This window comes from Chrysemys picta, chromosome 1 (genome assembly GCF_011386835.1).
Source record: "Chrysemys picta bellii isolate R12L10 chromosome 1, ASM1138683v2, whole genome shotgun sequence".
NCBI lineage: Eukaryota > Metazoa > Chordata > Testudines > Emydidae > Chrysemys > Chrysemys picta.
In genome coordinates this window covers 312,274,491-312,290,763 of record NC_088791.1, presented here as the reverse complement: position 1 = coordinate 312,290,763, position 16,273 = coordinate 312,274,491, and the positions used below count along the sequence as shown (strand labels likewise).

At 40.4% G+C, this 16,273-nt stretch overlaps 1 protein-coding gene across 4 annotated transcripts in view; it reads right to left on the bottom strand.

The window, feature by feature from the left end:
- Positions 1–378: 378 nt before the first annotated feature.
- The window catches only part of MIPEP (mitochondrial intermediate peptidase), a 115,075-nt gene continuing 99,180 nt past the window's right edge, over positions 379–16,273 (bottom strand). For 3 of the 4 annotated variants that reach the window (XM_042845751.2, XM_005310595.5, XM_065581440.1), the window contains 3 exons: positions 10,608–10,729; positions 7,674–7,747; positions 379–632 (listed from right to left, as the gene is read on the bottom strand). In XM_042845751.2, coding sequence (XP_042701685.2) covers positions 535–632; positions 7,674–7,747; positions 10,608–10,729 — 294 coding nt within the window. In that variant the 3' untranslated portion in view covers positions 379–534. Of the gene's footprint in view, positions 4,266–7,673; positions 7,748–10,607; positions 10,730–16,273 lie in introns of all 4 variants that reach the window. The other variant, XM_024111571.3, reaches the window with a different exon arrangement.

Genomic DNA, 16,273 nt, shown 5'->3' with positions numbered 1-16,273 from the left:
TAAATTTAAATAAATTAAATTTAAATTAATGGAGATATCCTATTTCCTAGAACTGGAAGGGACCCCTGCCTTCACTAGCAGGACCAAGTACTGATTTTGCCCCAGATTCCTAAGTGGCCCCCTCAAGGATTGAACTCACAACCCTGGGTTTAGCAGGCCAATGCTCAAACCACTGAGCTATTCCTCCCCCCGAATTCAATAACTGTGTACTGAAAGAGGTCTCATTCCTACCACCCATCTTGGTGAAGGGTTGGATTTCCAGATAGCCACACACTCATAAGGTACATGTCAAAGAGCACATTCCCAACAGTCTTCTTTCTACAAGTCCACTTGAAACATTAGCCCATCATCTTCTTAAATAAAACCACATACAATCCATTAAAACAAACTATTTATTTTAAGATTCTACAAATAATAACTTTGTTTTTATAGAGGACCAGTCTTAACAATGATGGACATAGTACTGTCGTGGCTATTTGTTTCTACTTTTCAATGAACAGCTGTGAAACAAAAAACAATCAGTTCAGTTCCATGTTATTCTGAGTCCATGAAGAACGTTTCAAAGTCCTGATCCAAGTCTGAAACAAGAGCGTCCACAAAGTCTTCAACAGAAGGAGACTTCTGAAGCATACCTATGGAAAGGAGCACAAGAAACTCGCAGTGAGAATCGCATCAACATGAAAGCCTTGACAACGTTTACCTGAACTAATTTGTGTGTGTCATACTGAACTGCTCCAGTACAGCTGTCATGATTTTTCACCAAGAAGCATGCGACCATTCTACATGGGGATTATTTAATCAATCTACTTTCTACCTAGCTATCTGGCCCTTATCACAATAGTATCTGAGAGCCTCACAATCCGCTCAACACCACTGTGAGCCAGGAAGTATTACCCCCATTTTACAGATAGGGAAATGAGAAACAGAATAGAGTAAATGACTTTGGTAACACGGGAAATCTGTGGCTGAGCAGGGAACTGATCACAGATCTACTGAGTCTCAGGTCAGCACCCTATCCACTAGACCATCCTTCCTACTCTGATTTAGAAATGCCAGATGATCAAACTGTCACTACGTACTACATATAAAAATCAAACTGTAAATAGATTTACATTTTATCCCTTGGAAAACTCCATTTTTCTTCCACATTCTCTAACAACCCTCATGGTATTAACGCTCCCACCTCCCCCATCATTAATATACATGCATAACCTAAGCATGTCACATAACCTTCTGGATATAAATCCTGTCACACCTTCTCCTCTCCCTATCTCATTTCTCTTGTCTTCACTTGTCCTATTATGTCCAAATTTAAGGCTCAATCCTGCAAAACATGTATCAAGCTTTCTTGAAGGTGGGGACCATTTCTTACTGGCTTGTTAAATGCGTCACACCCTTATAGTGTTGACTAAATAATAAGATCATGTGGGTCTAAGCTTGTTTAATTTATATAATACAAGAATTATGTTCCTATTTTACACAAATTTAGAAATGTCTAGTCTTTGTAAAGACTCTATAGTATTGTTCCTGAATACAAAATTTTACTTGCAAATTTTGCAGACTCTTTGCTTGGGGAGGGGAAAATAAATCATGTCATTTCAATTAACTGCCTCGCTCTAATCTGATTAACCAAGAAGATTCTATCTATTCAAATCAGAAAGTTTCCCTGTGTGCAGTGGAATTTAGATTTTAAACAGTCAACTCAAAATGGATTTTTTAAAGGAAAAAACATGTTTTCTATAAAGCATCAGAATATACTGTCTAAATTATTTTCAGCTGTTTCGCTGTAATAAAAATGCATTAGTTTGCATTGTGTGAGTTTATCAATTATTAATATTTTAAACACTTTAAAAGGAAATTACATTACTTGTATTGGAAAATGTCAAAAACAGCTAATTCAGAGCCAGTTAGTGTAAAATATAAACTTTGTGGTTCTTTGAAGTGATTCACATTCTTACTGACAAAACTGCCAATGTAAATATAACCTTGCTCAACCCTTTACTATAGGCACACATAGTGCACATCTTCTTACGTTCTTTCACATCCTTAGACCATTTGGTTTCAGTGGGAATAATAATTGCAGCATTTATGAAAAACAAAATCTTTCAGTGCATCTTGTAATAAAATCTGACTGGAGCCAACTGGCTTCATTAGACGTTTCTTGTATGTTAAGTAATTGCTAAATACAATAGTTCAAAAAGCAAGAAGAAAGAAAGTCTCCAGGCAATTTTGGATGGTTACTAAAAGACTTTCCTAGTTAGGATCTCACAGCATCCTGATTTTAATTAGGTTTAAGTGTATATTGCAAGTGTCAACGTGAACTGCCATGACACAGTTGATTAATATCAAGAATTAAAAGAAAAAGAAAAGGTTCACACTGCAGATAGAATTAAAATGCAGTCAAGTAACACTTCTATTCAGATATTTTCAATATCAAAAGGAGCAGAAAAATGGTTATTTTTAACAACCTGACACACTCATTACTTTTCCCTTTAGCACAATAGGGTGTGGCTTGCACCTTTAGTTCATAAAGACAACTGAGCGACTTTTGCAGTACAGTATATGGGTGCGGCTTAGAGAAAGACCTACTTGTTTGTACAAATCAGTTATGGTGGATGGAAAAACAAACTCCATCTTGAATGAAGACCTGCAAACAGCAAGATGTCTGACTCTATCCCAAAGATACTTGCTCTGTGCATGGAAGAGATTCACTCTGTGTGTGGGTCTCCTCCTCCCAAGTGAGATGGGCTGGCTGGAAGACAAGTATATTGCCACACTATCAGCCATGGAGAACCCCCCCTCGCCCAGAACAATACAGCCAAAGCTGGTATTATTTTTCAGCAGCTCTTTTTGCAGTGGGAATACCCCTGTAAGGAGGCCTCCAGGGGCAGCTCCCAACTGACAAGCCTGCAAGCACGGCTCCATTGTAACTTAGCTGTGTGAGGGGAACAGGGGCAGTCAAGCCACCAAAATCCCTATGGCCTGTCCCTCTAACAGAACCGTTTCCCCAGTCCCGTGCATCCCCTTCCTGCCAGATTTTCCATGGGAAAGGGTGATCAGGAGCATGTTAACAGGACACATTGACTTTTCTGATATCATGTAAAAATAACTATGGACAAAGAATATGTAAGAAAATACTTTAAAAATTCATTACAAACACAATCAGCCTGTCCAGAGGACATACATCCAGGGTGTCAAAAGTATTAGCTGACAAACTTATAGACCACTGACAATTCTCCTTGAAAAACTGACAACCAGGTATGCAAAGAAAAAAGAAAAACAAATACAGTACCGGTTGCTTTTCAAAAAAGGAACGAAGAGCGATGCTAGGAATTACCTTCAAGTAAATCTTATTTCTTACCTTAGTACGATAGCAACACAGTAAAAATTCTACCCTATGGAAATTATAAAATGTGTGACTAAAGGGAACACTATAATATAGTTGGATGTTTATAAAGCTAAACAGTCGAAAAAAACTTATTTTAAAAATCATTGTGAATTATTTGAAATTGGCTTACATAAGGATATTAATGTAGATTCAAAATTGGTTAAAAGGACCATAACAAAGGAAAGAAAAGTACCAGATTTTGTTCCAAATAAATTATTTTAAATACCCATCTTCAATATTCCGGAATCAGACACATAATCATAATTTTAATTGGCCCTCTACACTGTAGTTGCATCATTTGAGAATGCAAATGGAAGTCTCTCATTTATCACTGCAATGATATACTGCATGGTTGTTGTTCTTTCAACAGCACCCAGCCCTGTGACAACAGCTGCTTTTAAGGTATTAGAGGAGGCGGGATCAGGAATATCTGCAGAATAAATTCTACCAATGCAAAAAGAGCACTCCCTGATTAAATAAAGTACTAGAGATTCTATTGTAAAGATCCAAAACACTGTAATTTAGAATAATCCTACTGCAGTGTTTGAATCTATTACTGCATAGAAGAGGACAGATTACAAGATCATAATGGTCTCTTTTGGCTTTAAACTCCATGAATATCTGTATTACAATATGTACACACACAACACTCCAGTCTAAATTATTTAATGAGATATCCACAAAGACTGACGGTTGCAGTTTTTTACGCTGAGAGTATATTTCGTAACTTCAGTTTGACTCCCATTTCAGATCAGTCTCTCCCAAGCCTAGGGCAGCTGTGTTGCTCTCCTTCTGTGCTTTGAAGTTCTCTTCCACATTACAGCCCTGTGGTTAACCACACCCTTTCTGGGGATGGTTAACCATAACCTTCAATCACCTGTAATTGGGAAAATTATAAAAAACCTGTGGTCTCTGTCCCTCTGAAACACCGTAATTGTTTTGGCCTTGTTTAGTTTTGGCCAATGTCTACTGCTGTTCATAACTGATATATTATAAAAGCACTAGCATTTATATAAGCTCCTTATACATTAAACGAGATGGGCAAATATTATCTAAAATCTTTGCAATAACTCCAAGAGGTGAGTACAATTTTACACATGGAGAAACAGAGATAATAAGGGCCTGATTTGCAAAATTGCACAGGAGCAACTACATGCCTAATTTGCATATGTGATTACTTTGCACATGTATATTGGGTATTCATGCACAGAAGTGGATAATTAGGTATCTGCCTACAATACAGTCATTGTATGAATGGCTTAGGAACACAACTTCACATCTATTTTGCAAGTGCACTTTTTAAAATCAGTCTCTAGGAGGCAGATTTTCAAAGACAAAGAACAGTTAGGTTTTGAACTCCGCTTTGTGCTCTCTCTCAAGATTAGAAGATGGTAAGTTAGACAAAGAGTCAGGTCTGGCTTCAATCTCTGTGATCAACCCACTACACTATGTGGCCCCTGAGCACCATCCTACCCATTTATTCTGAAGTGCTGAACACTGGGATTTCATGATACAAAGCAAAGCAGGGATCAATAATGTCTACATTGACATTTGGCAGAGGTGAACGAATGGATTTTATGTCATAACTGTATTTTTTTCTTTAAATACCAAATGATGGCCTCTTGAACAAAACAGCTGAAGTTATTTTCTATCTGTGGTTCCTACAGCACATATTTGTATCTAGTAAATAATTGGTCATGCAACAGAGTTAATATCATGAGAAGATTCTGAAAGGACTTCATGGTGACACTGCATCTTTTAAAATAGTAATGCACATTGCTGTTACTGGTGGGATTCAAATTCAAGCAAACAGATGTATAAATCTCAGGTCCTTAATTAAAGGCCCAGTCCAAAAGGAGTCTCTCCACTGATTTCAGTGGAAGTTGGATCGAGTTCTATATCTTCCTCATCAGTGAATCTGAAGGATCATGTGAGAGAAAGATTGAAGCTAGGGCTATATCTAAACATTTAAAAAATAAAAATGAGAAGATGATACAATCTGAGAAGCAACACTACAACACTGCAATAAAGAAAGTGAACAAGTGAAAGAATGTGTCATATTAAGGAGATTTTACCAAAAAGTCAATGGAAATGATTAAATATGGCCACCTTAGCACTGACACGTTCATTAACGTGCTTTAGAAGGGAAGAGCTTTGTGTGTGTGTTTAACCAGTAGTCAGACTTGCACAAGCATAACTCTATCTAAAAGTTAGATCTTGAAATCAGAGCCTAGAAAATTTAGACTTGTGAAATGTGGCACCTATTATCAGAGAATACTGAAACTTCCCCCATAAGAAAGTAGTGTCAGCAAGAGGTCACTATTGCTTGGTGGTAAAGGATGTATTTGGAGGAGGTGTGTGGAAATAGCATTTCTGCAGTTGGAGGAACAGTGTTTTGGAATGTCTTAATGAAGAGGAGGATGGTGAGAGAGACACAAAAAGCTCACTGAAAAGGGTAACTGGATGATATTAAGGAATGACAACACATTAGAGTAGCTGACATTACTTTTCTGTTTAAAATCTTATTCCTGTACTAAATATAGAATGATGGGGACAGGAGAGTAAAAAGCTTTCACATATGTACAGTCCACAGTATTCATAACTGTTGCAAGATAAGCAAAGGAACTACCTAACCTCACATGGGTGTGGCATAAAATGAAAAGTCAGGGTGACAAATCAAAACTGGACCATTTCATTTCAATAAAGGTTTTCATTTTCAGTGGCAATTATTCCATCCCTCTACTGGGACACGTTTTGCCCCCCCCCCTTTTTTTTTTTTGGATGAACTATTTTAGCACTAAAACAAGAACCCTACATAAAGTGAAAAGAAGAGACGATTTTCTCTGCTAATTTGTATGACTTCATCCACCTTTAAAAGCTCTCTTTTTAAAATCATCTTAAAGAACAACTAGAAAAAATTAGGTAAGTATACATGGTGCCAGTGAATTTATCACTGTATAATGCTGATTTTTTATTCAGCATTCTTACTGCAAGTATCAATTATGCTCATACTGACAAATAGGAAAGAGGTACTGTTATCTGATTACTGTGATGCCTGTACAAACAACAGACTAAATGCAACTCCACTATGATAGTGCTTAATGTGACATAATAAGATTCAGTTTAGTTTTTAAGGTTCCATTTATTTAAATAAAATTTGAAAAGGCAAACAGATTACATTTTACAAGTGACCATGCTCACTTTTCTCCCCCATTATCTGCTTTCCTTACAACAGTCTATATGACTTTTTTTCCATACTGCCCCCTATGCATGGCAGAGCTATGGATGTCAGGGTGCCGTAACTGTACATTTCTATATTTAAACATATTTGGATTTATTTTAAATGTAACCTTAACGCTGAATTTCCTGAAATTATAATGCTTCTTTTTGGAATCAATATACCACTTCAGGAATGAATTTTACCCTAAAATTACTGATACATACTCTCAACCGCAACTCACAGTAATATATTTTTGTCTGGAAATATAAGCAAATGAAATGATGTACTCCCACAACAGAAGGGAAAACTCATGTGCAGTTATGTATGGTTTCATGTGCTTCATAAATGGAAACATCTTGTAGATTTCTTTATTCAAATAATATTTGAATCAGAGACTTGATTTAAGAATGCAGTTTATGTTCTTGTCTGCACCAAAAGGAATAAATACGAGAAGGGGATTCTAGGAGGGATACTGATCAAAACCAAATTTTGTTACAATCTTCAACCTCCCTTTATATTGAGAGTGCATTATCAAAGTGCTGACACTACCTGACCTGCTTTGGTGCTATCAAAGTAACACTGAACAAAAGATTTCCTATTTCCACATCAGCAATACTTAGAATGATGGCCTTTCAGTTAATATATAGGTAAAAATCAGTAAAACGAACTTAAAAAAAATTAATGATGGTGTGTCTCTCCTTTTTCAGAGCATCTGACTGGTACCTTTGAATTCTATGGACCACTCTGAAAGAGATTCCTTTCCAACATCTTATTCCCCCTGTTGTTTGGATCTCAAAATATTTCATTCTTGGTATTACCATGAGTTCTAGTGATCCATGAAGCATTATTTGAGATCCAGTCTATTAAATTAGGTAAATCTACTCTACATATCCCCTTTAATAAATCCTATGAAAACTTTGGTTAAGTATAAAGGATTGGATAGGGAAATATTCTTAAATTATTTATTGCTATCTAATCGCAACCACTAATATTTGCAATGGGGAAAGAGGGCAGAACAGGGGGAGGAAGGTCACAGAAACAAAACAATCCTCCTTTTTCTTTTACCTTGAACCATGAGCATGGGCTCTTTGCCACCGCCATGTGCCAGCATTTCTCTGCGATAACGCTCACCCATTGCCCTGAAGGAAAAGACAGATAATATTACAGCCACCTGCATACATAACCCGTTCAGCTTTCAGTCACACTTGTCTCTGGTTTCTTTACAGAACAGACACAGCTATAGATCTAATAAAACCTGCCACCTTTAGACAATAGCTGCCTTCATCATATACTGATTAGAGAAATGCACACTATTTAAAATTATGCAAGAATGATCTAAGCTAGATAGATTTAATATTTACAAAAACTATGTTGTTTTTATGCAATATTGTACTTTGCAAAGAACTTGTTAAGTCTTCACTGTTGTCAGGGGCAAATTAATAAGTCTCTGATATAACTGCTTAGAACACTTACCGGTAGCTATGGTGTAAGAACAGTTTGGAATTTGTCATTTGCCAATATATCCAAAGAAGAAGAATGTGACATAAGATTTTAAAATGAAAAAAGTCAATTTGTCAAAATAATACAAATAAGAACTAATGATTCCATTTCTACTGTGGATTTTCTTCCTTACCTGCATGCAATATCCCACTTCTTCACTGTCATGGTGCGACTGGTCCCTTTCATGGGAATCAGAACCCAGTCTGCCTACCACTGCCTTCTGAAGGCCCATCTGGGAGTAACTGACTGCCCTGTGGTTATTAAAGTAAATGAGCACTGGACCTAATAAAAAAGTTATGCGAGCTTAGTTAAGCTAGATACTCTTGGGGAGAAAGTGCTTCTAGACATGCTATCACAGAGAGAAGGTGAGCTCCTAGGAACAGGAAACTCCCAGGACAGCTCACTGGGGTAAGGAGCCTAGAAGGTATACACTGCTCCTAGAGAGAGGAGATCTCAACAATGAGACCTACAATTGGCAGGCCATTGGGAAAACCTGGTCCCAGCAAACAAATCTCCCAAATGGTGGCAGGAAGCCCAGTCTATCAAGAAATATGAGCTCTCCTGGAGAACAGCTGCAGTTGGCAGGCCTCTGCAGACACCTAGTTCTAGGGAAGGATTCTAGTCCATGGACTCTAGGAAAGGGACCTGCTTGTAAAGGGCTTGGCCCTGGACAGAGGCAAGCAGTGGACTCAGATGGAACAAATAAGCTAAGATTGAGCTGAGAGTCAGACATGGGGATAAAGGTTTTGCTTATATTTTGTGCTGGCCTTTTCAGTTATTAAATGAGACCCTCCAAGGACGAGAAATGGTCACTAGCTCTGAAATAAGAAGAGCTCTGTGTGGCTCAAATCTTGTCTCTCTCACCAATAGAAGTCCAATAAAAGATACTACATCGCCCACTTTGTGTCTGTAATATCCTGGGACTGACACGGCTACAACTACACTGCTATAGCTTCTAGCCACATTTAAATAACAGTTTTCTAAATACATCAGGAAATGCTTTTGCTTATTGCCGCCCAGTGGCACACATCCTGAACAAATACAGAACTTCCTTGTTTTAGGAAATCACTATTTGAATGTTAAATACAGTTTTGGCCCAAAATTAAAATAGATGTCAAAATGGATGACAAAAGTCCTAAAAGGTACTTTCTCAATTGTAGTGAGATTTGATAGATTTTGATAGCTCACAAGATGTTCAAATTTTGTGCTACCTCAGTACAAATAAGCAATACCCCCCAGTGTAGTTTGTCTAGATAAGCTGGAAGTTTCATCCAACAAACAAAACAAACAAACAGTTAGATTCTCTGATATCAGCCAAATATAACACATTCAGGTAAAAAGATTTACAAATTAAGGCAAACAGTTTCAAATATATTTGAACATGTGAATTTATTTGCTTATAGGCTGTTATTAAATGTATTTATTTATGGTAGTACCTACAGTGTGGTAGGTGCTTCCCAAACATTCAGGAAGAAACAGTATTTGCTCCGCGGAGCTCACACCGTAAGGAGACAGACTAGTAGAAAGAGGCTAAGGGTAAGTCCACACTGCCCGCCGGATCGGCGGGTAGCGATCGATCTATCGGAGATCAATTTATTGCGTCTCCTCTGGACGCGATAAATCGATCCCCGAACGCACTCCCCATCGACTCCGGAACGCCACCAGAGCGAGCGGCGGAAGCGGAGTTGACGGGGGAGCCGCGGACGTCGATCCTGCGCCGTGAGGACGGGAGGTAAGTTGATCTAAGATACGTCGACTTCAGCTACGCTATTCTCATAGCTGAAGTTGCGTATCTTAGATCGATCCCACCCCACCCCCCCCCAGTGTAGACCAGCCTTAAGAGAAGCAGAATAGGCAACTGATGTACAAGTCAGCTCGACTGATTGTAAGAAGCAGGACAAAATTGGTCTTCAAGAGTGACTTTGATTTAGACAGGGTAGGGAGTCTTGCAGATGAGCTCAGGGAGGCTGCATCATGCACAGGATACTGCACAGAAGGCGGCACGGAGGAGACTGGATGAGAAACTAATAAACAAGCAGATAAAGCTGTGTATACTAGCCGAGCAGAGGGATGCAATGCAAAGCTTGAAAGGGAAGATAACTATGAAGAGCTATGTGGAGCTTTGAAGGTGATGACAAGAAGCTTGTTTAATACTGACAGCTTCTTCTATGTCAAATGGAAGTTACAGGTATTTAACACTTTTGAAAATCAAGCTCTTTAATTAGATGACTACATATGGATTTTGGAGCCTCCCACTTGGCACCTACATTTTAAAATGCTGATGCCGTATTCTTTGCATCAGTGAACATGTCCTACAATTCATCTTATCATCTGTGGTTATGTTATATTTTGCTATGTTTTTAAAATCAACATATTTAGAAAAAACAACTAAAATGACATAAAAAAATCTAAATGTTGCTATAAGTACGACAAGCAAATTTTCTGCTTCCCAGAGTTAGTACGCCATTCAGGTCTACTTCATGCACTCTCTCTTTTTACCTGTCAAATGGGTTCTGCACAAAACACTGTTTCCATACCATGGAGGCAATGGCCCTGGACATGAGGTAGGAGTAATACTTGGCACCGTATCCCACTAGATGGCTGAATCTCAGCTGCCATGCCTATAGGGAAAAGAAAACAGAATGGAAATCACATCACTTATATCCTTCTGATTATTTTGAGAACTTTTTATCAAAGATTGCAAGAGTTATATACTGAATTGGTTCATATATTACATTGACAGAAATCTGATAGTATTAAGGAGAAACAATGAAAGAAAAACTAATGTGTAGAACCTCATTCTAATAAATATTTTCTGAGCTAAAGACTACATTTTTCCAATGCTAATCATTATAATTAATATTATGAGCAAACAGAATCAAAGGCACAGAAAACTGTAACCAGTAAAAAACTCAGACATTTAATAATATTCACATTGTTTCTATTTGGTGTTAAAAGAAAACCACAATTCACTTGTTACAATTAACACCACATTTTTCCACATGGATAATTACAGTGTCACACCTGAAAAAGTTAAATCCATGAGTTTTTGCCAAAAACAAAATTATAGTAGAGACTTGTATATGTAAAGTACATCTTCCCACATGCCAAAGTACAAGCTCAGAGGTAAATGAACTACATCCACATGACATACCATTGTTCACAGATTTGTTTGTATATTTATAGCAGATTGTAATATACTGTTATTTGTCTATAAATTGTTACTTAGTTTTATGACTCATTCCAGTGTTGCTGGACTCCTCTCTTTTACTTAAATAGAGTACTTCCCTATTTGGCTCCATTTCTTTACCTTGGAAAATTGAAATAATCAGCTCTACTCACATAGAAACAGAATTTATGTTCTCAGATTTCCCCTGCCTGTAATGTGAAAAGGGGAGTAGAAGTAAATTGAAAAGACATACTGTTTCTCTGCAGTCTTATATGCTTCTTCAATGTAAGATGGCTCTATCTAGCAATGGATCAACAAGAAACCGCTTCTCCCTTATTGGCTCCTTCTCAGGAAACAAAGAGGGAGTCAATTCAAATATGTCATTTGTCCTGTTCAAACAGGATCAGAGATCTATGATAATCATAGAAGTGTAGGGGACCTCTATAGGTCACCTAGTCCAGTGCCCTGCACTCAATGCAGGACTACATAACAACTAGGCCATTCCTGACAGACATTTGTCTAACCTGTTCTTAAAAACCTCCAATGACAGAGATTCCACAACCTTCCTAGGCAATTTGTTCCAGTGCTTACCTACCCTGATAGCTAGCAAGTTTTTCCTAATGTCTAACCTAAACTGCCCTTGCTGCAATTTAAACCCACTGTTTCTTATCCTATCCGCAGAGGTTAAGAAGAACAATTTTTTACCCTCTTCCTCGTAAACCCTTTTATGTACTTGAAAACTGTTGTCTCCCCCTTGGTCCTCTCTTCTCCAGACTAAACAAACCCAATATTTTCAATCTTTCCTCATAGGTCATGTTTTCTAGACCTTTAAATCATTTTTGCTGCTCTTCTCTGGACTTTCTCCAATTTGTCCACATTTTTCCTGAAATGTAACACGCAGAACTGGACACAATATCAGCGCAGAGTACAGTGGAAGAATTATTTCTCGTGTCTTGCTTACAACACTCATGGTGATACATCCCAGAATGATGATAGTAGGTTTTTTTTTTGGGGGGGGGGGTGCAACAGTGTTACACTCATATTTAGCTTGAGATCCACTATAACCCCCTGATCCCTTCCTGCAGTACTCCTTCCTAGGCAGTCATTTCCCATTCTGTAGGTGTGCAATTGATTGTTCCTTCCTAAGTGGAGTATTTTGTATTTGTCCTAGTACTTTGTATTTCATCTTATTTACTTGAGACCATTACTCCAGTTTGTGCAGATAGGATTAAAATTCAAAACAATCCTCTAAAGCACATGCAACCCCTCCCAGGTTTGTAGTTTCTGCAAACTTTATAAGTGTACTCTCTTCATGTGGGGGAGGTGGGGCCGAAGGGTTCAGAGTGTGGGAGGGGGCTCCAGGCTGGGAAAGAGGTTGGGTTGCGGGTGGTGCATGCTCTGGGGTGGGACTGGCGATGAGGGGCTCAGGGCTGGGGCAGAGGGTTGGGGGTTCTGGGGATGAGGGGTTTGCGGTGCAGGAGAGGTCTCAGGGCTGAGGTGTGTGGGGAGATTCTGCCGTGGGGCCAGGGATGAGAGATTTGGGGTGGAGGAGGGGGTTCAGGACTAGGGCAGAGGGTTGGGGTGCAGGAGTGTGAGGGCTCCAGCTGGGGGTGCGGGCTCTGGGGTGGGTCCGGGGATGAGGGGTTTGGGGTGCAGGCTGCTCCGGGGCTACGGCAGGGAAAGAAGACTCCCCCCAGCTCTCTCTTCCTGCAGCAACACCTGGGCTGGAAGAGAGGGAGAGGCACCTCTCCCTGTCACAGCAGCTCTGGGGTTGGGACCACAGAATAGGTGCCTCTCCCCCGGCCTCTCCCCATGCCATGGTAGGTCCGGGGCTAGGCTGGGGCCAGCGGGGAGAGGTGCCTCTGCCCGCCATGGCAGGTCCAGGCCGGGTTGGGGCCAGGAGAGGGGCGCCTCACCCCTGGCCACGGCAGGTCCGGACCGGGGCTGGAGGAGGGGTGCCTCTCCCCCAGCTGCGGCAGGTCCGGGCTGGGGGAGAGTCATCTCTCCCCGCTGCAGTCCTGAGCGCCTGCGCAGCATTTAATAGGCTGCTGCGCAGCCTTGGAGGGAACTTAGCTCTTTTCCCTCCTACCATTCCTTAGAATCATGAATGCTATCATTTCATAATCACTATCACCCAAGCTGCCTGTCAGTTTCAAATTCTCAACCAGTTCCTCTCTATTGGTCAATATCAAATCTAGAACAGCCTCTCCCCTAGTTGCTTTCTTCACCTACTGAAATTAAAATGGTCTCCAATGCATTCCAAGAACTAGTTGGATAATCTGTGCCTTGCTGTATTATTTTCCCAACAGATGTCTGGGTAGTTGAAGTCCCCTATCACTACCAAGCCCTGTGTTTTGGATGATTGTGTTAATAATGTCTAGGGAATGCAACATCCTCTCCTGTTTTGGAGGTTTCTGACAGAAAGAAGGGTTAACTCTTGGTTAATATGGAAAGGAGAAATCTCCCATTAGGGGACTATGTTAAATATGCCCAATGGCCTGTGATGGGACACTAGAGAGGGTGGGATCTGAGTTACTACAGAGAATTCTTTCCAGGGTGTCTGGCTGGTGAGTCTTGCCCACATGCTCAGGGTTTAGCTGATCGCCATATTTGGGGTCGGGAAGGATTTTTTCTCCAGGGCAGATTGGCAGAGGCCCTGGGGGTTTTTCGCCTTTCTCTGCAGCCTGGGGCACGGGTCACTTGCAGGAGGATTCTCTGCACCTTGAAGTCTTTAAACCACAAGTTGAGGACTTCAATAGCTCAGACAGGTCAGGGGTTTGATACAGGAGTGGGTGGGTGAGATTCTGTGGCCTGCGTTGTGCAGGAGATCAGTCTAGAAGATCATAATGGTCCCTTCTGACCTTAAAGTCTTCATGAGTCTATGAGTAAGCCACTTTGTCCTGTGGTGACCATATGAAAAATAAGAAAACATTACCTAGAATACAGGACAGCTAATTTCTCTATGAGCCTTGCCAAGGTTAAGGCTACAAGAAATGCTGTTTTGTATGCAAGTAGCTTTAGGGACACAAAATGTATCGGGGTAGAAGGGATGCATTAGGAGGATCTTGGACTCAAGATTAAGGGACTAATTCCTCTCACAGCAATTACCCCGTTGACTTCAATGTAGTTAAATCTGGTGTAAAGAGATAACATCCCCTGAGGTTCCAGGTGCTGGATCCTGATCATCATATTGGAGAGCGCCCTGAGAAAGCTGGAAACCAGGGAATGACACCCCCACTAGGAATCTTTCTATTTCACCTCTGGTGGCACTGATTCTAAACAGATGTGGTTACTGTATGCTAACATCCTTGAATTTTAGCCTATTGATGAGCCTATATGCCCCAAGTTGGACCCTAGAATCAGTCACTCCTCACCCTGGGACCTACGTCACTGGTGACCATACTTATTCTGGTTCTGACAAGGGAATCCTTCTGCACAATTGCAACTGTTCATCCAACAAGATGCAGGATAATGGAGGGTCTGCAAGCATTGGTTCTATTGTAGTTAAACTGAGGGAAGTAAGAAGTTTGAACAGAAGCTGGTCCAGGGTACTGTACAGAAGGCCACAAGCATTTGCATCACTAAGAGGGCAGATGGAACCTGCAGACACTGAGACTGTGTGGCGGGTAAAATCATTTCCATTCTGTCAGCAGATGGTCTGACTATCCCTTCAAGTACAAAACATTGCTGCTAGGTGGCATATGCAAAGGAGGGAGCTCTAGTTCTGGCTAACAAAGAAGTCTGAGAGGGAAAAGTCACAGGACCTATCTGAGTGGACCTCTGGCAGATGTGCTTTGATTAACCATTTGTCAAAGTAGGGAAAGACCTGGATCCCCTGGATCTTGAGGAAAGTTGCCACAAATTCATGAGTAAATTCTGTGGATCATTCCCCAAGGGGCAGTTTTGTCCCAGGAAAAGATCTGGGAAAAGAATATTTACTGTTTTTTACTGTTTTTTCCCAAACTTTGGTCACCATTTTATCGAAACTAACCAGGAGGGGAAAGGCTTTCACCCAAATGGATCTCTCAGAGAAGTACTCTTTGTATGTGAATAGTTCAGGAAGGGAGCACTGAAGTCTATGATTTGCTTGGTATTGCCAAAAAGCACTGAGGAATCTGAATCCAAGAGTTCTCCATCTTCTGATTGTTGTGAGGGAGCAAACTCAGGCCTTTCTTGGATATTCATCATTTTTAAAGCAATGAGGAGAGATGGAGTTGCTATATAAAATGGTGGAAAATGAACAGAGACCTACCTTTTGCAGTTGTCTTTCTGGAAGGCAACAGTGAAGAATCTTCTGAGGTGTCCTTTCTCACTCTCAGCTTCTTGCTTTTGAGAGAGATGGCAATTCAATCCTGAGGACAAGTGTAATCCAGAGCTCACCACCTTCATCTGGCCACTGAGAAGCACCCTTGGATGGGAGGCTCATATAAGGACATTGTCCCATCCCAGGCTTTCATGAAGGCTTAATGGAGAAGCTTGGCTAGGCCTGGTAAATTTTTTCATTGATTATTATTTATTATTTGCATTACCATAGTACAGACACCCCCAATTTACGCAATCGTTCCGTTCCGGAAAGCCTCATGTAACTCGAATTTTGCGCAAGTCGGAAACGTATACCTGTATGTTACGCAAAAATTTCCACAACTCGAAAATCCTATTTCTGGCTTATGGAACTTTTTCCGTAAGTGCAAATTTGCGTAAGTTGGGTCTTGCGTAACCCAGGAAGTGTCTGTACTTAATAGCTCTGTTCATGGACCAGGACTCCATTGTGCTAGGTACTGTACAAACGCAGAATAAAAAGACAACCCCTGCCCTAAAGAATTTCCAGTCTAAACGTAAGGCAAGAGAGAACAGATGGACACAGACAGACTACTGGGGAGTACAAGGTGTGACAGACCCAGACCAGTTGGGTGCAGGAGTCTGGTAGAAGGCAAATATACTGGGCACTGGATGAATAGTTTTCTGTTCCCTGAGTGACCAGAGCAGGGGCTGCCCT